Here is a 25,863-nt window from a genome sequence, read left to right as displayed (position 1 = left end):
GGAAGAAATTCACTAGTCTGCACAGATCCCTGACCTGAACCTCATCCAGCACTTTCGAGATAAACCTTAACACCAACTGTGAGCCAGACCTGATCACCCAACGACAGGTCCTCCAAATTTAAACTAGAAAATAAACAAACGAGTGTTTTCTGACGCCACTGTTGGCAGGACAACGTGGTTTGTCATTGCCTTCGATTACTGTTACATATCCTTTGCGACTATTTTAGTGTCGATACACGTTAAAGGCACTAAATGCTCTGTATACTGACACAAGTGCAGTAGAGTAGTGTGCTGAAAGGGGCTCTGTGGAGTTTTACTGTAAACAAAAGTTATGTTTACAGTCATTGTTACTCACCAAGGCACATTGTGGGTGAATCCTTAAGATCTAACAAACACATTCAATGCATTTCGTTCCTCATAAAACAATTACAAGTCTGATTGTTTTCAAAAGTTTGAACCCTGCGTTGTTTGCATTCAAATTCACTAGCAAGAAGTCTTTTCTTCACTGCTTTAGCTGCATTTCTTGCCGCGTTACTGCCACCTGTAGATCAGTGGAGTAGCGTGAAACCATTAGCGGGACTGTGCGTTGGATCTCCCGCGTATATCTTCATGCAAACAACCACCCACTCATAAAAAGTCCTACGTATATGCATCTGATCTTTTACTTCTGCTGCTTTGATAGTTTATTATGTCCGATCTCAGTAATGCTCTTGTGTCTGAAAGAACAGTGGAGGCTGTTATAGCAGCAGATTCATGCTCAGTGTTTTGGTATATGACATTCAATCACATATGGGTGTACTTTCCAGTTGTCCACATACTTTTGACCATGTCATGTAACTGGAGATAGTATTTTCTTTAGCTGAGTGGCCTAAGTGAACTATGGTTGTACTTGTGTTGTTTTTTTTTTGTAAATTACACTTTTGCTGTGAAAACAGCTTCAGATTTCTGTAATATAAAATATATTAACCAATCATGCTAGATAAAAAAAAATATTATGGTCTTCCCCACAACTCGGACTCAAAGCCACAGTGACAAAATCCTCAACAACCAGCGTTCCTCCACCATAACTCGATTGTCTCTCCATTACTTCCTTCACTGAGATGTTACAACGTGGTCAGTGACAAACTGAGCTCATGCCTATGTGGTGACAAAACAAGGCAGAGACAAATGGAAAAACGCAGCTATGTACAACATGTAGCCGGGCGACTTGCTGTATGATTTACTGCATTCCTTCTGTCGTTCTTCTCTGAGCGTTATTGTCAGAGTGTCTGAGCTGCACGATGAAATGTGACGACATGTTAGGCTGATCTGTGATGCCATGAAACATGAACTAACAAACAGACCTGAGGCTTATTGTCAGTGAGCATACTTATAGAAAAACAGCCTCCCTCTTACCCTCCTGAAGGTGAATGGTAATCAATTAAAGCCCTGATAGATGCTGCTCCCTTCCATGAGGAACTTCAATCAATGAGCATAAATCACTTCCTGTTAGGACAGAACCAAACCTCTAATTATCTCTGCTGACGAGCTAATGTTTGTTTCCCTGTCAAAAGGATATCTCCGAAACTTGACAGCTGATTTCTTTGATATTTAGAGGACAACTCAGTAAATCTGCAGAATCAGATGTACTGGTTTTAATTAAACTTGATTCCTAAGATTATGTTCAAATCAATTCAACTTAAAAATGTAGGCGATGGGAATTGAATCGCAGTTTAACAGCATGTTGGAGAAGGGACTGTAGAAATGTTCCACACTGACTTACATACTTTTTTATCTCCCTACATCTTATCTTTCATGTGCGAAACATTCACTTGTTGGGAAGAAGGGAAAACAAAAATTCCCCTTAAAAAATAGACAGTAAGGTAAGGTCACACTTTCAGGTATAAAATTGGTTGGAAAAATGCTTTTATTTTATTGAAATTGTCTTTAATTTCTTGCAAAAACTGTTTTGAATAGTCCGAGAAATCTGAGAAATGCTCTTGTGTGTAACTGTAAAATGTATCCTTCATATCAGGTCATTAAAAGCCGCAAAGTCGCCGCAGCTGTATCAAAGACGTGACCGAGATGTTCATGTTCTCAGTTTACAGTGTTAAAATGATGCACAATTAGGAACTGAACATACTGATCCGCATCTCACTGTTTTATTCAGCACTTCTCTCCAGACGATCATTCTGGTAAACAAACAAGTCATTGTAGCAAAGAGACAGAGCAGTCTTACCTACCTGTTGGTATGGCAGACCAACCATAGTGACAGTACTCCGTCACGCGGCTCACTGTTTGGTTGCATGTTTAGACCTGTGTTCGAATCCAAGTGGGGTGACACCTCTTTCCATTCGCTACATGATTGTACTCAGTCACAGTCATGTTTACAGCCATTGTTACTCAAAACACGTGTTGCTGAATAAATTTTGTTCCTCACAAAACATGCTTTTTTTTTTTTTTTGAAGTAATTTACATCTAGCATCTATGTTTACTTGCTTGTAGTCTTCTTCCTCCCTGACTTTGTTGGTGTATTGCTGCATATATTGTTACAGCCACCTGTAGATTAGTGGAATAGTGTGCAAGCATTGGTAGGAATGTGTGTTTGATCACTCATGCACAAGACAAACGATACAGGCGCCCATTCGTAGAAAAACGTCTGCTTTACAGTAGGCCTTCAGCGCTACCTTGGAAAAGTGACACATCACGCGCAGTCCTCTGTTTTAGAGATTTGTTGAGTCATTTGATTAATCCTTTATTTGCATGGGTTTGTCATCCAGAGCTGAATAACACTTTGTGGCCAAAAGTATGTGGACACCCATAGGTGGTAGTTGAAGATCTCATTCGAAAACCATGGGCGGTCATCTGCTGCTATAACAGACACAAGAACATGTGCGAGGTCCAACACTTATGTTGGGTGATCAGGACTGGCTCACAGTCAGCGATCCAGTTCATCCCGAAGGTGTAGCATGTGTTGAGGGTCAGGGCTCTGTTAAGGCCAGTCACGCTCTTCCACTCCAACCTGAGAAAACCAGCTGGAAGAACATTGTGTGAAATTTAATTGTGTTAAGATTTCCCGTCATTAGAACTACGGGAACCATGAAAAGCAGCCACAGACCAAATGTCTGATTCTAGTTTGAAACACAGCCTGTCTGTTCACATTATACGTGAAACTGTGTCATTAGTCAAAGAGGCCACATTGAATAAGTCATAAACAATTTTGCATTTGTTACATCTCGTCTCATAACTTGAACTGTTTTGCATGGAGCAAGGTGTTTGCATGAAGGTTTTACTCACAGAGTAGTGATAGACAGATTAATTGGACACAGGGGCCGATACCTGCACCCACGGGGAAGGATGATGTAAAAAAAATAAAAAAACACAAAAAATGTCTGCGGACACATCTGCAGGCAGCCTTGTCAACATGGCTGCTGTGGAACCATGTTGGCGCTCCCCTTTCTGAGTTTTAGGAAGGTGATGAAAAAGTTCCTCCCATTCTGAATGACACCAAATCTAATCTAAAACCACTATGTGTTCAATATATACTGTTATAATGCAGAGAATGAGGCAGTGGAATCACTATACCCAAGTTCTAAAATCTACAGCATAATATTTTTTCTATTTCATTAATTAATAGAAATTTCGTCTATAAAAACAGGTTAGTGGCTAAGATAACATGTAAATTAGATTGTACTCTGCATGGAATAATGGAATATTGAAATACCCGTATCGGTCGACCAATACACAATATCTATATTGTACACAGAGTAGATTCAATCTGTATTGCAGTGGAAGGATTCATGTGTGTAGGATGTAGTCGGGTCGTGGGATGACCACTGCAATGACTTAACGTCTTGCGCCAACTGCTGCAGGCTTTTCCTCCTGAGCGTGTGTGTTTGTATGAATGTGCAGCCACATGCAGCCTTTCATGTGCAAACTCTGCTGCAGCTTAAATAGATTCTCCTCCCCACCCTGCGCTGAACGCATTCTGTTGGTGTTAACAGCAAGCTTTTTGCTTCATCACCATTATATCCCACCAAATATAGATCATTTCTCCCACCAACACTCCTCATCCAGTCGCCTCCTTTCTTCTGCTGAGTTTGCATAGCAAATGTCCTGTGCTAAGTGGAGAAGATACTCCGTCTGCATACAAACCAGCCGGCTGCAGGGATGCTGCAAACTGTCACTGGTCTGATTCTGCAGAGGCTCAAAGGGACAAGAGGGAGAGAAAGTGTCAGACGTCCCTCACAGGTGTGGATAATGGCAGAGAGCCACATTTACACATTTGCATGTGATATAAGGATATAGGTCAGGGGGTTTCTTTGTGAGCATATTACAGTGCCGTCTGCAGTGTTTTCAGACTGACAGAATCCATATCAAAGCAACAGAAATCTACACAGTGACTCTGATAATGACAGTGTTCAAAGGTTTCAGTCACATCTAGGTTTTACGTGTAGCACTGTTTTTTCCCTCAATGTTTTACATAACACTTTGCATATTTCCCAACAGGGAATGCGGCAGTGGGTAGAATTGTAAATGCGCCTCTATAGATCTGTGTACAGACTGAGACAGAGGAAGAAAGATGGAAAAAAGAAACTTCAGGAGAAGTTGTCAGACTGATGGTCACCATTGTCCAAATGAACAGAATAGTAGAGCTGCATCCTGACTTACACTTTTACACCTGACATTAAAACACATTTAATTTCTTTCGACATTGTTTGGCAGGATTACATTTCTGTCTCTTGTGTACAGAGTGACCTGTCTTGGATTTCTTGTTCTACTGCAGGCTGCCATACACATCAGCATAGGACGACTATTATGTCGAATGATCTCTCGACTATTTAAACGAAAAGTCGACTACTCAGATTACGAATAGCACAATGACTCAGTGCCTCAGCTTTTAAATTTAGTTTGATATTATTTTTAGGCATTCAGAAATACATCTTTTAATGAACGTTTTTATTGTAGCAACAGAAACTCCGAACCGAACAGGTTTCTACAGACAGTTATTTCATCTGTGTAGCTGCATATTATTTATCTAGTGACAGAGTAGCTTGCACGTCAGCTCGCAAGAGGACAAGAGTGAACAAATAACAAATCCCTAATTACATTGGATCTCTGTCCTCCAAACATGCAGGTTGAGAGGATAGAGATCCAATCTCAGTGTGGATAACAAGAACGCATTTAAAATACCAGGAGAGGACACAAAGGCAAGACGAGATCGTTTAATAGCTGGGCAACATATCTGGAAACAGATCACATTTTAATACCAGGAAAGATGGGGTATGTCCAGGTCTGCTTGGCAAATGTTACTGTACACAACATTTTTGGCTGATGAGTGAAATGATTTTACACTTTGGAGGTTTCAGGTCTTGCAGGTGTTGCCATCCCTGATGTTGTTACTTTTCACTTGACTCCTTTAAGTTGCCGGTGTCGCTACCACCCAATGACAAACTAACTGATAATTAAATTCACCGGCAACTAGTTTTATCATTGATTTTTGTCGAAGATTGTTCTTTGCACCTCAACATCAGCTCCTCTTATAATATATTACACTTCATGGCTGAAAGTTGGTGGACATCCCTGTCCGTAGGTCCATAAAGAAATGTTTTTCCTAGTTTGGTGTTGACTTGACTGACCCGCACAGATCCCTAACCAGCCAACACCTTTTAGCATGATGGGACCCAAGCCTCTAGGAACAGACCTGGGTTGTTGTAGTGGCCACAGTCAGAACTACTAAACCAGAAAGACACAATCATTAAAAATAAACGCCTGTAAAAAGATTTATACATAAGCATCGCAAACTCCTGGAAATGTTTTATGAGAATTTGATGCCTGATAGAATTATAAAATCCAAATAGCCATATCAGAAAAAAAAAATTCATACCATGTGTGCAGAGAACCGTACTGGACTATGATAAATGTACCTTAAATATAAATTGTACTAATCTACGGTTCTCTGAAATTGCCCCTCAGGGACAGATAAAGTGTTTTAAAATTGAAACTGAAACAGAGAAGCCAGAGAATGAAAGCACAGGCTCTATTGGCCCAAAAATGCAGAAGCCTGAAAAACATTTTGCATATGCACCTGGTGAGAAACCTTTATTTGGATGAATGGGGTGCTGGGTTCCAGGTGTCTAAATAGTTTTAGTACTTTTGTCCAAATAGTGTGTTGCTCACTCTCTAGTCCTAAATATCTTGCTGTTTTGCAATATAGATTCCCGCATTTAGTAGTGGTGCGAAATCATAATCAAGGTGGACAACTACTCCAAATGATTTCCTGTCAAACAACTGCACTGATTCTGAAACTCGTGTTTTTAATGTGGTTACAAGTGATACAGTGGAATCAGATTACATCAAGAACAGACACAGCCATGTACAAGTCAGGAGAAAAGGAGGGAAAGGAAGGAGAAAAAGGATTTAGCAGTAATTATTCAGCCACTGCTGCAAACGCAGCTTGTTTCTGTGAGCATGATAATTCCATTGATCCATCTTTTTGGGATAGTCAGCACATTTGGGAATTCAGGAATGCATCACCATGCATCATTCAGAGACAAAAATGTCCCACTTCTGTCTGCTGAATTCAACACATTGTCTTGCTTCCTTCCGGCTGCCAGTTTGAGCCTCATATTCTTGAATTCACGACTGTTTCCAGTGTTGCTCTTACATGAATTAGAACCGCATCACATCTGTGTTGTTTAGTTGAAATTGACCTCCTGTCTGGTGACTGTCCAGTCACTTAGCATACATGTTAATGGCAGGTGTGAAGGTCACTCATTTTACTTTGTAATGCCACTTTGATCAGCACAGTTGCAGCAACATTAGAGGGATTTAAGTCCAGAAAACACTGAGGCAATTGTGCAGGTTGCCATGGAGAGAGTGAAATTTTGAGTGCGACAAAAACGGCCACATGCTTTCACACTTAACGTGCCTCAGTGTGTTTAAAATGATCCACGAAGGATACGCAGCCATCAGCAAGCTAGAGATGAAACTGAAACTCATTCAAATTAGAATTTTTGGTTTTTACATAACTCCCTGCTGATCCCAACACAGTAGAGTATACGACAGTGAATGAGGTGATAATCTGATTAGATGGTGACGTGCACTCCTCTTGGCCAAGTGCTTTGTTTGTTCAGTTGTTCTAATATGCACAACAATGGTTGTACTGTGTTTTGACATTAATAGGACAAGCTTAGCTTTTCTCTTCTTCTAGCAAACTAAATATTCTGGCTCTTTGCACAGAAACGTAGCGAAACTGTCCTTTTGATGTTGTTGGATAAGTCGGAAATAATCTTCAGAGCACAAATTAATCCCAACAAATGCACTATTTCCTCCTGTCAGGCCAAATACTCTTTCCATTTTAGGCTTCGGCACAAGCAGGTAAGTTTTACTAAACATTCGGCCTGCTTCAAAGTGTTATTATTGATTTTACAATACTTACTGCAGAAGAATCTCAAAATGTCTGAAATGATTAAGTGATAAACAAAGTGTTATCAGTCCCATATTATTCACAATGCACTTTTTCATGTTTTTTCAACCTAAATATATGTGTAAAAACCCCTCTCCTCTCTCTGTTTCTCCTGCTCAGACTTTCAGTACATGTGTGTTCAGTGTCCCCGCCAACTGAACACATACTGATTACACCACTCTCAGGCCCACCGTCCTACACAACACCAAGCGGTCGTTCCATCTAGCTAGAGCTGGATATTTTTTGGTTATCACTTTATGTCCTCCGGCTGCTCTACCTCAACTCAACTGAATCTGACGGATAGATAGCTTTACTTCTTGTTAGCAGTTACTTTAGCCACTAGGTACTGTTGCATTTAGCTGCTGTTATCAGCAGCCACAGAACATCAGAAAATATATTTTCTCTAAAATATGATCCAGTTTCACCAAAACCAGTGAAAAAAGTTATAAAGTTGTGCTTTTGTACAGTGATCAGTGAGGCCTTGTCTTGTCTTGCTGAAGCACTGGGAAAATAATGTGATTTTTGAATGTTAAAGCATGTAAACATTTTCTAGTAGACACCCAAAATAAAAGCATGAACCTGAGAATTGGCATAATATGGAGCTTCTAAGACAAACCTGAACACAAATCAACCAGCTAACACTCAAAAAATTGCATGTCTGATGTCTGCATAGCTGTAGTGTCACTAATGAAGAGACAGATGATTTTTAAACTGCAGCTAAATCTTACTGTTTGTGCTTCTGTGATGTGTACAAGTGTGCTAGTTTCTGTTGTTGTGTGTATGGGGTAATAGCACACAAGCACGCATCTCTACAAGACAGATTTAATTAATAGAATCGGATCAGGATAACTGATTTACTACATAAATGAAGCACATACTGATCAGTTAGGTTATGTACTCAATGTGACTAAACATGAGAAACACGTTATGACGTGTCCACAACAGATTATGTCATGATTGTATCTCTGTTATCTGACTGATAAGAGATGATTAAAAGTGCAAGCAGAGGAAGCGAAAACAAGACATTTACGCCTGACTGGCGCTGGATTCTTAAGGTCAATGATGATATCAATAACTGGGAGTTTAACTTTCTTTTATGATTGTGACCAAGACACATAGTTTTCAGTTGAAAAATTAACTTGTGGATGCTCTCTGGTGGACAGACTATGACGGAGACGCTGTTTTTCATCAAACATAGTGAGTGTTTCTTGTCACAGCGATAGATGCGATATATAAATATATCATTCTTGATCTATATTGTTGATTAAACCCTGAAGACTTGACAGACGGTCCAAGACAAAGGTTAGGTGCTATTGTTTTGATTCTGATGCACCTTAAATATGCTTTATATTTTTGTATTATTATAAACTTGACAGTCATCATTATTGTTTACAGTTATATTTAAAACTTTTCTCAATCAACTTCTTTGTGTTGGTGATGGGACCCAAACGCAATTGCTGAGAGATTTCTCTTCTCCCGGGTTCAAAGTGGGTGATACCAGAGTAAACATGGGTTGTTTTTCTCTTTCAGTTTACTGTTTAATACTGATCCAGCAGGCCAAATAAAACCAGCACGTATTGACCCACCAGCTCCATTCATCAGGGCTGATTTATCAGATTCACATCCAGCCACACAACAACATTGACTTACTGTGCTATTTGGAATTTGCCGTGCCCCTGTTTTTCAGCGTGACGCACACAATGTCCACACAACAGCTTTCCATGTCTTTTAGTTTTCAAACAGCCTCAGCTTTGACCTCGGGAATGAACAAAATGAGTATCTGTACATCTCCAAACATGTTATAAAGATTGAGGCGTTTTGCTGCCATTATGTGGTATATTATGTGGTGCAGCCGGGGCTTATGTCTGAGCTCTGAGGCCCGGAGGCAAAGCACGCAGCAAATCGCCACTAAGTAACCGCTGCTGGACATTCCTCAGCAGACTGAGTCAGTGTTGATGATTCTTACTGGCCTCGTGATGGACGCTTCAAGTTGCATAGTTTCAGCAACTAACAGGAGAGCAGGAGGCGTGAGGGCGGACAAAAAAGGAGAAACTGATCAGATATGAAGAGGATATGTAGCATTTGAGCAAAGTGAGGAGAGAGCTGGCTGCGTGTCATCTCCTGTAGCCCAGTTTCATATGTGTAGGGGGTTATAATTAGTACAGCTGTCTGTGCTGGAATCTGGTTATTATATGGGACACCACCGGTGCATTAACGGATGTTAAATGTGGTGTATGGATGTGGTGTGTGTGATCTTTCATCAGGACTTTAAGAATACCACCGACAGCAGGGAGATTTTACACTCTGTTGTGTTTCATCCCCAAGCAAACTTGTTGTTGATCAGTTCGAGTTTCAAGGCTGATCGGTTTGCTTGCATGGTTTCTTATCAAAGTGCAGCATCAGCTTGGGTTTTTCAAAACAAATACTGACTTTACAGTTAGAGAAAAAGCACACGAAGCAACATTTGTACTTTGTAGTGTTCCTTATCTGTGTTCAGGAGAAGCGGGTGCATGATTAGCAACACGCTTGTTATTGTGTTGTGACAACAGACATTAACACCACTGATGAGCAGCGACGCTCACATAAGGCCCAAACAAAGACCTCTGACTCACAGAGTGACTCAGTGCTGGTCGAGTGACTAGAAAGAGGATGATAATGTCCGTCCGAGTGACAAAGAAATCATTCGCATTGCTGCCATGCATTATTGAAGAAGGCTCCATAGTGGTGAAGTGTCAAAGGGGGCCCCGTGTTTGTTGTTTCTAGGACTGGGTCTGTTTAGCTTGAGAAGAACATGAGAGTTTACGTTAACACGAAACTAATCCTGCCACAAATAATAATGAGAATAAAGGTTTGGCTGCATAGGTACAGATAAGAGCTGAGATTTGTGAAGGCACACTAACTGTGATCAGTTTGTCAAAGATAGAGGGCCTGAACTCTGAAGGAAAACCGCACTCTGCTAACGGCAGTTTGCAGATAGCCTATTAGTCATTTAGCTTACTGAACCACATTAAACAACTGAAAACATACCTGCAAATATCCACACTATTCAGTTTAGATGCTAATAACAGCTGGCCTTAACTGACGGTCAGTTCTCTCAGTGCTAAACTATCGCGCCCACTCAGAGGCTTGAAGGCTGAAGCAGCATCTCGGCTGTATTTCCAAAGACCTTTTTTATTCCTTTTAATAATAGAAAATATTGCAGTGCATCTGAATATCCCTTTTACACACTTCCTGACTACAAGCAGGCAGCTTTCTTTACTCAAGTCTTGAGGCTTGCATTGCATTGTCTTCTTTTCTGTTTTCAGAACACGATGAACCTTCCTCCAGACAAGGTGAAGATCCTCAGTCAGTATGACAACGAGAAGAAGTGGGACCTGATCTGTGACCAGGTGGGTCTGCAATCCGGATTGTGATGTTTTTCAACCACACGGCCCTAACTTCTATCTATCCATCCACCTATCATCATGCAAAAATAAGCCAATAAATGTTTTATGGGCAGTGGACATACAGTATAAGCAGTGTAGGCCACTATGCATACTGATGCAATGTGGATACCAGACCTAATAAACCACCCCAGTCCTCACAAACAAACACACACACAAGGAAGCTCATTAATATTGCACGTCACTGTAGTAACCACAGGCAGGACGGAGGACACCTGTCATTTTCAGACCGAGCCTCGCCCCTCTAATGGTAAACCAGACAGTTTCACTGTGATTCTTGTGAGCTGATGAAATACTGTACTGTGTTGAATAACTGTGTATGAGTGGGACCGGCACAGCTGGACTGCGTGTGAATATAAGTGCTGCATCACAGCAGAAGCTTTTCTGGAAACTTGTTAGCATTAAACCCATTTGCATAAGAGACGCTGTGTAATCAGACTGCCTGTGCGAAACCCCGGCTGAGCTCTGCCCTCTGCAGTACAGCAATCAAATATAATTAGAGGTGTGTGTGTGTGTGTGTGTGTGTGTGTGTGTGTGTGTGTGTGTATGTGCATCTTCAGGAGCGGTTTCAAGTGAAGAATCCACCATCCGCTTATTTAGAGAAGCTGAAGAGTTATCTGGATCACGGAGGAGTCAGTCGAAAGGTAAAGCTCAGCACTCTCACATCCCACATCTCGGTTTAAAGTTGAGTTTCTGTTTGGCCTTTTACCACCGTATTTCCTAAGAATGCAGTTGATAAAATTCTTTTTGTGGCAGAGAACCATTTGCAAGAGATTACGTTCAGATACAGTTACTGTAGTCTGTTTGGCTGCTGCAGTGATGATAGGGCATACAGCTGCACGCTAGATAAAGACTGGAGACAACTTCTGTCACAAAATAACCGTCAAAACGCACTGACTTTTTGACATTTAAGTATTATGCCAGATAAATATATAATCTATGTGAAACCCCACATAATATTTTGCAGTAGCTGCAAAATGGACAGCCAACTAGAGCGATATGTTAAAGGTTCCCTGTGGAGTTACTTGCGCTGTTAATGATGTAAAGGACTGTTTAATATCCAACTTTAGTAGCCAGATCTCATCTGATGAAATCGAATTTGAAACCACCATGAATATGTTTTTAAGTTTTTTTTTTTAAAAACTGTATACCTTTTTAATCATTGTTCCTTTTCCTGAGCTGTCTATTACAGCAAAACATCAAAGCTTTAAGTTTACTTTTCAAAAAGCAAACAAAGAGAGTAAAAGAAGATGTATTTCTATTGTAGGGATAAAATTAAAAATGTGCAATTCTCTTTTGGTGTTCAAGAAAATAGTTTTAATGATATTTTTAATGGTTATAAATGTGCTTTTTATTTATTGAATTTTTTTTCGACGGGTACAAATGAGAATAATGAAGTTCTTTGTTTTATACGTGTGTTTGTGTGTATATATATTTATTTATTTCCTTTTTCTTTGAGGTGCATAGATTTAATTCCCAGGAACATAGGATAGGCATATATAACCTTCTCAGTCACTATTTGTTGTTTGCGTTTACACTGTGATTTGTTTTATTGACTTGAATTATTGTTTTATGATAATGACTGAAAAAACAAAAGGCAAACAACAACAAACACGCATAAATAGATAAATCAAGATGTTGTTAACTTGGCTTATTCCACTACTTTCCCACTCAGTTGCCCTCTTGTGTCACTCTAGCTTCACTTTGCAGATTTAAAAAAAGTGTAGCAGTAAATATTTGAGCTTTACATGATGAGCAATGTTTACATTTTGGTTTGGCAAGACTTTTTTTTATTTGCACTTCATTTAATCCATTTCTGAATGTGACTGATTCAGAATCAGAAGATCAGATAATATTTTTGAATGTGATGTATTTCACTAATTAATGTGAATGCTTGTTGAGTCCTTGCTACAAATCAGTACCCTGGTGTCTTTTACATTTTCTGAGTAATTAAGCATTTTACTGGCTTTCTAAATTCCCTGCACGTGTTTTATCAGTTTAAGAGACGTGTCCAGGAATCCACTCAGATCCTGAGAGAGTTGGAGATTTCCCTGAGGACCAATTATATTGGGTGAGTCTCTCCAGGGGAAAAAAGGCTTTGTCAATTCAAACCATTGATGAAGGAACGGAGCTGGTTATATCACACACAACTCAAACGTCTACATAATCACTGGACAGTACAGTGTATAATATTCACTAAACTAGTGTTTAACTGAAGCATTCGAGACTCTGAAGGGCATTTTAATTATAATGGGTTTTTTTTCTGCATGTGAATTCAATTAATTAGAGTGTTATCTTAAACCTGTGGATTAGTTTTGCCTTTTCAATTATTTTAAACTGAAGTTGTAACAGAAAAGTGTCTCTGAAAGCACACGTTCTCAGGGTCATTTTGAAATCTTAAGATGTTAGTGTTGTGAAGTTTGTTACTGTTTAAAGCTGTGGAACTAAATTTAAATACCTTTTTAAGATGAGATCAAACTGTTGTGCAGGAGTTGTAGTACAAAGTAGATAAAAATGCAAATATAAAATAAACACAAAGCCAAAAATAGGTTGACAATAAGTGACATTCTTGGTGAGTTGCATATTGATTTGTATGAGAACGTACGTACGTGGTTAATCCCATTATTTCTCCTTGCAGCTGGGCTCAGGAGTTTCTAAACGAGGCGAACCAAGGCTTAGACGTTCTCGTGGACTATCTGTCCTTTGCCCATAGTGCTGTCACGTAGGTATCAGCTTGAAAACAAAAATCTTTCTCATTCCTGAACCAGCCGAGTCTTAACAATGGACGTCTTATCTCCTTCACACAGCAGCCACTTCCCGTCACTGTATCAAACTATCTCATGAACAGCACCACAGGCTACCGCTGTGTTTGAGTAACTTCTTGATTGTGTGCCTCGCAGGTATGATGCGGACACTCTGGACAATGGCACGCTGCCCGCAGATAAATGCAAAACCACGGACAAGGCGGTGGAAAATCAGAGCAGAAGTGCCAGCAACTCGCCTTCTCACAGTGCCTCGAAGGCCAACAAGGGCTTCACAGTAAGGTATGGAGAGCGTTGGCACAGCCCTTATACGGGCAAGTCACGCCACTCGGCAGCCATCTTGGTAACGAGATCAGGCCACTTGCGGAGCTCCTCAAGCACATTATTTGAAATCTACACAGCTGATTTCTCACCTCAAAACTTCTCATGATGATGAAATAATAACATATGAAAACTGTAAAATATAAATCTTTTTGTTTCTGGCCTCGGTCTTGCGCGCGCAATGATGATGCAGTGAGTAGTGACGATTCTCTCTTGACCAGTCAGCAGTCTGCCGTGTCTTCACGTCACATTTTAGTATCGCCTCAGCTCGCTTGGAACCTCGACGGAGGTGATACGAAAAAAGCCCATGCAGAAGGTTTCACGACAAGCCCGGGCAGTGAGGCAGTGAGCTCCTCACACCGGAGCGATTGAACAAATGCTACGCTAACTGATGCTAACCAGCAGCCATACCAACGTAAGCCCTGCTACTGCTGATTGACTAAAAGCTCAGCAGGTTTGCGCTTGGCCAGTACCTGGATGGGAGACCTCCTGGGAAAACTAAGTTGCTGTTGGAAGAGGTGTTGGTGGGCCAGTAGGGGGCAGTCTCCCCTCTGGTCCTAATAATAAGACCCCAGTGCAGTGATGGGGACACTGTGCTGTAAGAGCTGCCGTCCTTCGCATGAGACGTTGAACTGAAGTCTTGACTCATTGTGGTCATTAAAGACCACGCTTGTCGCAAAGAGTGGGGGGTTCCCCGGTATCAAAATTCCCAACCTGGCTTTCACCATCTGGCCATCTAATCACCCCCCGTAATAATTGGCTCAATGTTTCCCTCCCTCTCTGCCTCAAGCTGATGTGTGGTGAGCGTTCTGGCGCTAAATGGCTGCCGTGCATCACCCAGGTGGGCGCTATATAAATGTAATTCATTACTATGGATACAGACAGCATTTACCATATATATTTATAGGAACCCCCCTATTATTCTATAACACATATTGCAAATCTGGCACCTTTTCAAGCAGTATTTTGGCGGGAGAGGTGGGATATGTGCATATGATCGCCATATTTGGCGTGACAGGCTTTCCCCGTAGAATTCTATTCAGGATTCTTTAAGTGGCGTGTCTCTTTCGTTAAATCGGCGGCGGCGTGGGCTGATGTCAGAGATGAAACTGCTGTGAGTGTTTGATGGTTTCATGTGAGGTGCCAGCTGAGAATGACAGCAGATTTATTTGTTTGCACATACTGTACATATAGATGTGTGTCATGTACAGAGATAATGTGCTAATAAGGCAAAGGTTATAAAGGGTGCTTTGGGAGAGATGTGAGAAAGTGATCGGATCCATCAAGATATAAATTTGAACAATATTAATAAAAGAATAATACGACATGCGAAGATTAGATCCATGTGTGACTGTTAAATATCTGCTTCCTTGCTGCTGCTAAGATTAAATTGAGTGCAAACAAACAGTTGATATCCAAATACACTTGGATCAAACAAACAAAGTGCTGGCTCATATAATATATATATATATATATATGTCCTGTAACCTTTATTTAAGTAGGTTGAATTGAATTGATCTTTATTTCAGTCTTAAGTTAAAAAAAATAAAATTTAAAGACATTTTTATTTGTCACATTGAGAATAAGATTTCATTTTCCATGGTGAACTAAGCACATTAAACCTGCTGCCCTATTATGAAATAAAAATATAATACAATATGTCAAGACACTGAAAATGTTTAAATATATATATATATATATATATATATATATAAACATAGAATAGTCATAAAATAATACACACCAATAAATAACAATAATAAATTATAATTACCTTTATTTATTTATTTTATCTATTTTTTTATATTGAAAATATCAACACACTTTTTAGTCATTGTTTTCATATAATGTAAATTTAAAAATATAATTCAATATATGAAGATACTGAAAAATAACAATATAGATCAGAGTATAATAGTATATATAATATAATAGTGTACAAACTGTAATACTATAACTACATACAATAGGCCATAAAAGAAACACCAATTAATAACAGTAATTAAATAATTAATTCAATTATAATTAAATATTAAAAATATTTCAGAATCAGAAATACTTTATTGATCCCTGAGGGAAAATTCTGTGTTACAGTTGCACACACTGCACAAAAGGATATAAATAAAGATAGTGGTGTATATAAAGAAATATAAATAAGTAAGAGTAAAAATATAAAATAAAATATAAAGGAGTGTGGATATGTACAATATTTACATAGTTAAAGGAATTGTTATGGTGAACAATAGTAATGAATAAATAGCAGCAGAAAGTATTAAGTTATTAAGCAGGTGTTGTTGCACAAACAGGTAATAATGTGCAGTTTAAAACTCACTAAGTGTCCGTGTGACACTTAGAGGGAGGAGTTATAGAGTTTGATGGCAGGAATGACTTCCTGTGGCGCTCTGTGGTGCATTAAATAATTAAATCAATTATAATTAAATATTATAAATATTTAATTATAATTATAAAAAAGTAAGATTTATATTTTATATGACAATATTGACACACTTTTGTTGATCCTTTGTTGTCACATCACGTCATGTTATTGCCATATTTTTAGAGGTTTTAATATCTGAACTGACAGCAGTCAAACAATAATTTACTAACAGCAAACACTGATCTCATGGACGTTTCTGCACGTTCACTGTGGAAACATCTATTGTGTAGATGTCAGACTGCACGTGAACACACACAGACATCTACTCGTTCTGATCTGAAGTGACTGCATTCTTGTCGTGGTTTCTTGGCCTCGTGTGTTGTTTAAAGGTGAATGTGAGAAATGTTTAAGTAGATCAACACGTGCCCTAACTTATCCTTAGGAAGTGGGCGTTTCCAGTTTGTGTGCACGTTTTATCTACATTGATTTAAAACTTTTCAGTGTACTGCTGTGATATGCTGTAATCTGGGGAATAGTGATTGATCTATGGATTACGTATGAGCCGCATAGTTGCTACAGAAAAAGATAACGTGCAAAATCTACTAAGCGTTTAATGTTGTGCATATTTTAGTGCAGGTGTAGGGATGACAAAGCTGTAACTGAAGCGTTTCATCTCTCTCTCCAAAACAGGAAAGCCCTGAGGAACTCCCGAGCTGTGAGCCAGACGGATGACGTTCATCTGTGCATCATGTGTTTACGTGCCATCATGAACTATCAGGTATGTAAAAGCACAAAGTCATAGTGTAGCTCATAAATATTTGTTTTGTCATTGCATTTCATTCATTTATGTTTGTCAGATATGGAAAATATTGTTTTTATGGATTTTGATTTAGTGTCTCCTAATTTTGATTAAGAATTATTTATGTCTTAATTATTAGTTAAAAATGTGACTTTGAGTAAAAATTATGTAACACAAATTCTGAATTTGTAATTTTTTAATCATGATTATGAAAAACAAAGCAAAAATCTAACTCTGTCAAAATGAAAGCATAATCAAGAGATACTAAATCATAATTAAGAGAACAATAAATTTTGACTCACTTATTATAATTTTAAGTATTTTCTCATCTCATAACTAGAATTGGTTTAAGTAAGTGTCTTATAATTTGTCATATCTAACTTTAAATCCAGTATTAAACACCTAAAAAGCTTAAATTAAATTTTAAATGACGGGAACAGTCAAATAACAGCAAGAGGAAGGGATAAAGTTTATTTTAAATCTGATTAGTCAGCTTGTCTGTAGACGCTTCATCCAGTCTTGTGTCAAGCTTAAAGATAAAACTTTTTGTTTGACCTATAAAGCAGCCTGTTATAGTTTATTAAAATTTTCATGTGTGTTGTCAGACTGGATTCAACCTGGTGATGAAGCATCCCTGCTGTGTCAACGAGATCACGCTCAGCCTCAACAACAGAAACCCAAGGTTTGGAGCATGAACTTTAAAACTTCCCTCATAATACATCTAATGGATAGATAGAAAACATGTATAAAAGAATAAACGTAAACATTGTGCTTCTCAGGACCAAGGCGCTGGTGCTGGAGCTGCTGGCGGCCGTGTGTTTGGTGAGAGGAGGCCATGACATCATCCTCTCCGCCTTCGACAACTTCAAAGAGGTCTTTAGACTTCTTCTAAACTACGTTCAGACATGTTTATCTGCATCTGTTCTGAGGAGGCGTTTGGGTGGTTGCTGATCTCACCATCAGGGTGTTGATGATGTTCATGATGTTTAAGTGAAGGTTAACTCACCCTTTGGATTTTTGCCGCGATGATACCCTAGAAGTTTTTCCATCAATACCAAAACACTTATACTTATTTGGATTTTCTGAAGAAGCTATTTTTGGTTCTAAAATGTTAACAGGAAATGTCTAAAAACAAGCAGCTGAACAAAATGTTAAAAGTATTGATGAACGTGCAGAGAATTACCAGCTGAATCTGCAGCTCCCTGGCAGCTTCACAGAGCTGCACAGTGAGTTTCAGCTCATTGTTTAACTTGACTGTTTGTTTTTTTTAGTTTAATCTCATGGTGACATTGTCGGCTGCAGCTGAAGCAGGTGAACGTAGAGGAGCGTTTAGCAGCCGGAGAGCCAGATATTTCCCTCAGGAGTCGGTTGAGACCAGAACCAGAGCTAAAGAGAGAGAATATTGGAGTCAGAAACACCAAATAAATGATAACTTTGCGCTGTAATTGCTGGATGTAGAAATAAGCAACTAATTGCTAACAAGTTCAGTGTCTAAAATTGGCAACTAATGGATTTAAGACAGATGATTAAAACTAATCTAATCAGGAAAGATCACTTGGTCAGAGATTTGACTGAAATAGTTTGTCATCTTGGAAATGATTATAGCCGGTTATACTGCAAGAATTCACACGTATTGTTTAAAGGATAATTTCAGTATTTTTAAACCTGGGCCTTTTTTCCACACTGAAATGACTCGTAGGCAGAGAACATGTTTGAATCCGTGCAGTAGATGCCAAAATGACATCCAAAAAAAGTTCTCAGACTATTATACCTAAAACCTGCCAACATCATGGAAAGTATCCCCACGAGTGACCCAGAGTAAAACCGAAACTGAAGTCTCGCTCAGAAAACTCGTGAGAGGTGACTTGTTGCAGGAAACGGCAGTGGAAACGAGGGAGAGGAGTTTGTTGTGAACGCAGAGGAGCTGCTTGCAAACTCCTCTCTCCAACTCGTTTTTCCACCGTTGTCGTAGCGCAACACCTCGCCTCTCACGGGAGTGCAGAGCGAGAATTGTCCTTGAGCAAAACCTCCGTTTCTTGTCACTTGTAGGGAAGATTAAAGTTCACTTTTTCCATCTATGCTTCTGTTAATCTCCAACACAACCTATATTACAAGCGTCAGCAGGGATGACTCAACCCACATACAGACATTATTTTAAACTGGTGTTGTGCTTAACATAGAGGAGATATTTATGTTTCAGCACCCGCATACCAGTGGCCCCTTAATGCATTTAAAAGCAGGTTAAGGGGAACCCCAGACCCACCTGCCCCCCTCCCACCCCCCGTCAGCTGCTCTGCCCAGTTGCCCCACCGCCAGACGAAACTGACTGAAGAGGCGTAAATATGTGAAACACTTGTTGCGTTGCCTCTGACCTCTCCTCGGCCTTCTCTCATCTATGCCTGAGAAAGCAGCAACTGTTGCGAACAGGTCGCCTCTTGTGGCTCCAACAACGCAGACAGAAAGGAGCTTAAACCTGAACCAGGAGGGTCTATTATTAGTAAAGGTCCAGGATGTTAGAAACCTGCCCTGCAACAAGCGCTACAGCGAGATTTCATTGTCTGCTAGACCACAGTTGCTTTTGGATTCGGATCTTGACCACTATTTTAATTTCCTTGCAATAGCCCAGAGCTGCCACCATCCAATTTCAGAAAGCTTTTTTAACAGTTTAATTAGATCGGAAGGCTGCTCTAATGGTCTTTTACTAAAGACAGTTTGACTTCACTCATTGTTATTTGAATTTAAGTGTGTGTAATTTTTAGTCGGATCTTTCTCAAATTGTGGATTTAGCCAGGGCGAGTACATAAGACAGAAACAGAAACAAAATATTAACTTTAAATATTATTGTATCGTGATGATATTATCACATCATGATAGTGATTTACAAAAACGAATAATTTAAATAAAAATGAACACAATTAGTTTTTACATTTTTGTTAATCCATCTATTTCATTATTTTAGATGTAATTTGGGAACATATGCATTTTTCATGGAAGATATTTTGATCGGCGGTGAATCACAGGTGTAAATAAGAACATTAATAACGGCTGAAGAAGCTCCACCACCAAAACACTAATTAATGTGACAGCGGTGTTAATTCCTGTGCTAAGACACATTAAAAGTCTGCGATTTCATTTATTAGGATTCACACTAGTTTCTCTGAAACCTCTTCAGTGAAGCTACACGGTATTTACATGATACAACCTTTAAATCATAAAAAAAATTATACACTCCACAACCATTCACAAAACCAGACCAAGAAAACAACAACAAACACTGATATTCTCCCTGCCCTACAAGACATCACAATATTGTGCTTGTATTATTTTATCATTTATATTTCTGGCCTTCCTACTGTTCCTGTGACTTTCAGCTGCAAGTTTTTAAAAACACCTCACAAATATATAGTTTCATTTAAAGCTGCTCTCTGTAGTTTTTAGCAAATGTTACTCAAATAGGCCAAAATTAGACAACAATGGAGCTCGATGGCACAGAGGAAGAACACACATTATAATCCAACACTTGTTGGTGGATACATTCATCCTTAGTTTGGGCTTTTAATGGGATTTGTTGCCTCAGTAAAGTAAAAAATAAAATAAAAAATACACTGACTATTTGTAGGTACTAAATCCTCGGCCCTCCCCTCACCTGGTTGATTAGTGCTGACTTGAGTGTCACAGTAAGTGCTGCTTGTTTTGGTACCGCAGCAACGCCACTATGTGTGTGGGCGAGTGCCAGAGGGAGAGAGCGGTGGATTGCTCGTGGCCGTAAAGTAGAGGCAGGCGGGCGCTGAGCCAGGAGCTGGCTTATGTGTCCCTCAGTAGCAGAACGTGGGCATTGTTTTGGGTTGTGCAGGCTGTGAGGTTGGCGTGCTGCTGCATTATTAAGCAGACATGAGCAGGCAAAAAGAGGGGAGGCAAAGTAAAAGACCGCAAACATGGACATATATTGCTAACAGATGAGACCAGAAAACTGCTGAGCTGTTAGTTAAAAAGCACAATCAACATTTAGCATCATCATTCGAGTTTTTCTACCACGCAAACATGCTCTCTTCCCTGTGCGGGGGAAACACTGAAGCCTTGTTTATGTAACGGTTTGCCTGCAGAAAGCAGAACACAGTAGACTGTGTGTTACATAGCAATGATCTTGCAGGATGTGAAGGCAGCACTGGTTTTAGTTATTATTTATGTTTGTCCCTGAACTGGACTGAACCTGAAACAGGACAATACAAAGTCTAGATGGATAGATAGATGCATTGCTGTAATATAGTTTCTGTGTGAGCACACTGCCCCCCTGTGTGAAGAAAGCATGATGCAAAAAGAAATACAAGTTTATTTATCATCAGAAGCTTCTTTTAAAGGACGTCACCCAGATTTAACGCATCAGCAATGAATCACAAAGCCTGATAATCCGTAGTTTCACTCTGCCGGCTGCCTGCTGTGATCTCATGATTTTTCTCACTCCTTTTTTTATCGTGTTTCAGGTGTGTGGCGAGAGAAGTCGATTTGAAAAGCTCATGGAGTATTTCCAAAATGAAGACAGCAACATCGACTTCATGGTAAAGTGTGACTGTGTGTCCAGAATATACGAAGGCTGAAACAATAACAATCTCTCAGTCAAACATCCAATACAGGTGGAGCAATACTATGCAAAGACAGGATTTTAATATCTCGATGGTATCAAGGATCAAACATCACGTGTGCTTCACTTGATACTGGTCCTGGTCATCTGATACTGATAAATCAGCAGTAAAATCGTAAGGACAACTATGTATTTTACACATCAGAGTGTTTACAGGTGTTGGGGAGTTCTGCTGCATAGTAGTATTAGTATAGTGTCTGATAAATGTCCTAAAGTGATGTCACTTCACTGTCGGTCAGGGTTAAAGTGTGAAAGTGTGAAAATGAAATGTAGAGTTCACCAGACCTCTGCAGCCTGCTGGTCATCTCTGCTGCAGGCTACGTTAACATAACGCACCCGCATCGCCGACCAAACTGGCACCAGGTGTGTGGGGAAAAAAAGATGATAGTTTTTACATTTACTAATTTTATTCAAAGCGACTGACATTAGTAAAGTAAGAGATCTACTAGTAAGAGGTATTAACGCATACTGCATCAGTGGGATCGATACCTTGGGGAAGCAATAACAGTTAACTCAACAGTGATGAGTCTGTGGAGTTTTCTTTAGTTATAGAGCTACACAAGATAAATTCTTAACCATGTAAACTGTGTAAAATAATGTGATTAGTTGCATATTTACAAATTTTACACCTACGTTTGATCGCTGTCTGGAAATAATTAGTGCTATTGTGAAAAATGTTCACATAATAATTTCAATCATGCCGTCCTATAAAAGAAATAGAAAGCTCTTAGAGCCGTTGACAAATGTCTCTATTAATTAAACAGATTGTGTGCAGTTATGTAAAATGGGTGAGTGCATACAGCTGAATAGTTTTTCATTTTCCCCAGTTTTCTTCAACTAATTTTGCTTTAGCCCACGAGATCACAACTGTAAACACACGTGTGGTCTGTGGGGAAAGCTGTGGAGTCCTTGTTGTGTTTTGCATTTAATGTTATAAACACATGACTGAATGCAGTCGAGCTGTCAGGTCAACAAAAACAATCATGAGACAGTAAATACAGCGTAAACTTAAAGCTACAAAAGAGAGTTAGTTTGCTCAATTGACGTGGAGGAAGCGATGCATCTACAGGTTATTTTTGTAATCGATTAATAGTCTGGTCTATAAAACAGAAGAAAACAATGAAAAATGCATAGCAGGCTCCTAGAGCACAAGGCGACGTCATCCGCTGTCTTTTTTTTGTGCGACCATCTGAAAACCAACTATATTTGGTTTGCAATAATGTTAAGACAATGAAAAGAAGCTTATTCTCATATTATTACAAAAACACTAAATGGATTTTCCAAAACGGGCTGTCGACTAAGTTTCTGTTCATCAAATTAATCGATTAATCTTTGCAGCTCTACGTGGAAGGAGAAAGAACCTTTAGAGAATCCAACAATAACAAGTTCAGTGTTTATCTTCCTTAATCAAAAGCACCGACTGCTGGATCCTGCTCAGCTCACTCTGATCTGACTCATATCTTCCTTACCAAACACAACAATCACACTTTGGGAAAACACTTCTCTTCGTAGACGAGGTCTTCAAACGGCAGCTAAAAGAAACGTACTCTGTCTGCCCACCAGGTGGCCTGTATGCAGTTCATCAACATCGTGGTGCACTCGGTGGAAAACATGAACTTCAGAGTCTTCCTCCAGTATGAGTTCACTCATCACGGGCTGGATGACTACCTTGAGGCAAGATTGACCTTTGACCCTACTGACATATAGTCCCTTGTTGTCCTTATCGTACAGCTTAGACTGACTATACCCTAAAGAATCCACTGTTGAATCAAGAGCACAATATGTAAGATTCATCTTGTGCATCACAGCGATTATTTTTTAAATATCCTCCGTTTGCAGAAGTTGAAGTTCACAGAGAGCGACAGACTGCTGGTGCAGATCCAGGCCTATCTGGACAATGTGTTTGATGTGGGCGCTCTGCTGGAGGACGCGGAGACCAAGAACGCTCTGCTGGAACACATGGAGGAACTGCAGGAGCACAACTCACAGGTAGATGCATGCAGATGTTCACAGTGCGTATTTTCACCTAATCCCTCACCGATAAAGACAAAGATAATCACAAAGTATAAATGAAAGTTGTGCTTCTGTGTCAGCTGAGCACCCAGCTTCAGGAGAGCGAGAGGGAGGCCATGGAGAAAATCTCAGAATTGGAGAAGCAGCTCATTCAGACCACAAAAGAAGTGGAGCTCCTAAAGGTAGAGTATCTTCGGCCCAATCCCAATGTCCACACTCAGACTCACAGGCTCACAGATGTTGAGGCGCGTTCCCGGTAAGTCCGTGAGGGCTTTGGGCTGTCCCACTGTCAAACCGTCAAGTGCGTGAGAGATCTCTCTCTCGCAGACATTTTGAGCCCTTTTCATAAGTCTGCATTTCTGCAGACTTTAGCTGAGGGAATTTCCCACAGTTCCTAGCGTAGTGACGTGAAACACGGGGGTTACCATGGGAAGCCCAGAAGCGGAAGGCAAATCTGCCTTAGAAGAGAAGAAGAACAGTAAACAAACAAGCATGGAAACCAACGCTGATGTTAAAATTGTTAGAATTTATTTTTTGCCTCGAGTTAAGATGGTACATAGTACGGGATACGGAACGAAGTGTCTGAAAACTCAAAATCTTACAAAAAGAAGTGTTGCAAGATCGAAAAAGTTTTTGAGTTTTCCTTCTTCAGAATTACAACACTTTTTTTTAATGTTTCAAATTTCTCCCAGTGCATTAGTTTGTTTTCCAGGTTTGAAACCTTTTAAATGGGGTTCTTGAGGTTGAAAGGGCGAAACTTTCTTACATTACATTTGCACTCATATTTCAGACTATTTTTTCAGAGCTTTGTGGAGATACGCCCACACAGTTGCAAGCTTGCGACTCACATGATTTGTGGCAGCGTTGTCACGCAGCTCTGCTCTAAAATTCAGACTGAGCGAAAATGAAGCATGTGATTACAGTAAGTACTATACAAAGACAGGATTTTATTATCTCGATGGTATCAAGGATCAAATATCACGTGTGCTCCACTTGATACTGTTTTACACATCAGAGTGTTTACAGGTGTTGGGGAGTTCTGCTGCACCGCAACTTCGCAACTGGGGAAAAAATAAAGCCTGGAGGCAGGGGCAGTTTCAGAACTTGTTTTCACACATTCGCACACCAGTTTTCAGAACCCCATTTACAAGGTTTCAAACCTGGAAAACAAACAAATGCACTGGGAGAACACTGACAAATTTTAAACTCTGAAAAAATGATTGGGAAAAAAAGTGTGTTGCAATTCTGAAGAAGACTCAAAAACAAAATAATGTTTGCAGAGATTAAATTTTTTTTTTACACTTTGTAAGCCTGCAAATCTTGCAAACTTTTTTGATTTTGTGGCAAAGTGCTGTCCCGTTCCTTGCAGCCTCTTGCACTCAATCACTTAACAAGTGACGTCCGTTAAGTATGTGAGGGTTCAGGGCTTAGGGGGGACGTATCTGGGATTGGGCCTTCATCTTTACATTTCATTTTCTTAAAGGGAGGGTTTTTATTTTAATTCCAGCGGTTGTATCTATTATATCATAAAAAAGATGATCCCCCAGGTTCTGACCTTGTGGTACAGTTTTGACCACACACACAGCCGTTAGCAACATTTCTCACTTCCAGCTTTACCTACAAATAAAGTCATAGCTAATTTGATCACACTATCAGCTGGTTTACAACCTGTCTGATTGACCAAGGGCAATTTCATGTCCGTCAGTAATGTCCGCCTTACTTTCAGTGTTTCAGGTTGAATTTCTTACAAAAGTCTCCAAACCTGATCCTCCAACTGTCCTGCCACCACAGTCTTTTGCATCTCAGGCTACTTACAGGCTGCCCTACCTTACGTTGTTGGGGGGGTGTCTGCGGCCTAATAGAGAATACCTGCAGACACTACTCAGGGCTGACACAATTATGTTTTAACATCCAGTAAAAACAGGAAGAATTATTACAGCAAGCAAAAGCTTTGATGTACATACGTGAATGTGAGCATTGTTTTGAGACAGACTTTTAGTAAACAGATAAAACCAGAGGCCAGAGCTCCAAGAATAAAAGCCAGGTTTTAATAAAGTGTAGT

At 39.7% G+C, this 25,863-nt stretch overlaps 1 protein-coding gene across 1 annotated transcript in view; it reads left to right on the top strand.

Annotated features, from left to right (window-relative positions):
• fmnl1b (formin-like 1b) overlaps positions 1–25,863 on the top strand; it is a 43,722-nt gene that overhangs the window by 1,492 nt on the left and 16,367 nt on the right. Inside the window, exons 2-13 of the mRNA XM_046069868.1 lie at positions 10,753–10,836; positions 11,451–11,534; positions 12,888–12,961; positions 13,529–13,612; positions 13,791–13,934; positions 17,041–17,128; positions 17,755–17,831; positions 17,929–18,022; positions 21,631–21,705; positions 23,352–23,462; positions 23,628–23,777; positions 23,882–23,983. Of these exons, the coding sequence (XP_045925824.1) occupies positions 10,753–10,836; positions 11,451–11,534; positions 12,888–12,961; positions 13,529–13,612; positions 13,791–13,934; positions 17,041–17,128; positions 17,755–17,831; positions 17,929–18,022; positions 21,631–21,705; positions 23,352–23,462; positions 23,628–23,777; positions 23,882–23,983 (1,167 nt within the window). The remainder of the gene's footprint in view (positions 1–10,752; positions 10,837–11,450; positions 11,535–12,887; positions 12,962–13,528; positions 13,613–13,790; positions 13,935–17,040; positions 17,129–17,754; positions 17,832–17,928; positions 18,023–21,630; positions 21,706–23,351; positions 23,463–23,627; positions 23,778–23,881; positions 23,984–25,863) is intronic.

This window comes from Micropterus dolomieu, linkage group LG14, assembly GCF_021292245.1.
Source record: "Micropterus dolomieu isolate WLL.071019.BEF.003 ecotype Adirondacks linkage group LG14, ASM2129224v1, whole genome shotgun sequence".
In the NCBI taxonomy this organism is placed as follows: domain Eukaryota; kingdom Metazoa; phylum Chordata; class Actinopteri; order Centrarchiformes; family Centrarchidae; genus Micropterus; species Micropterus dolomieu.
Note: the sequence above shows the minus strand (reverse complement) of the source record. Positions and strands in the feature narration are given on the sequence as shown.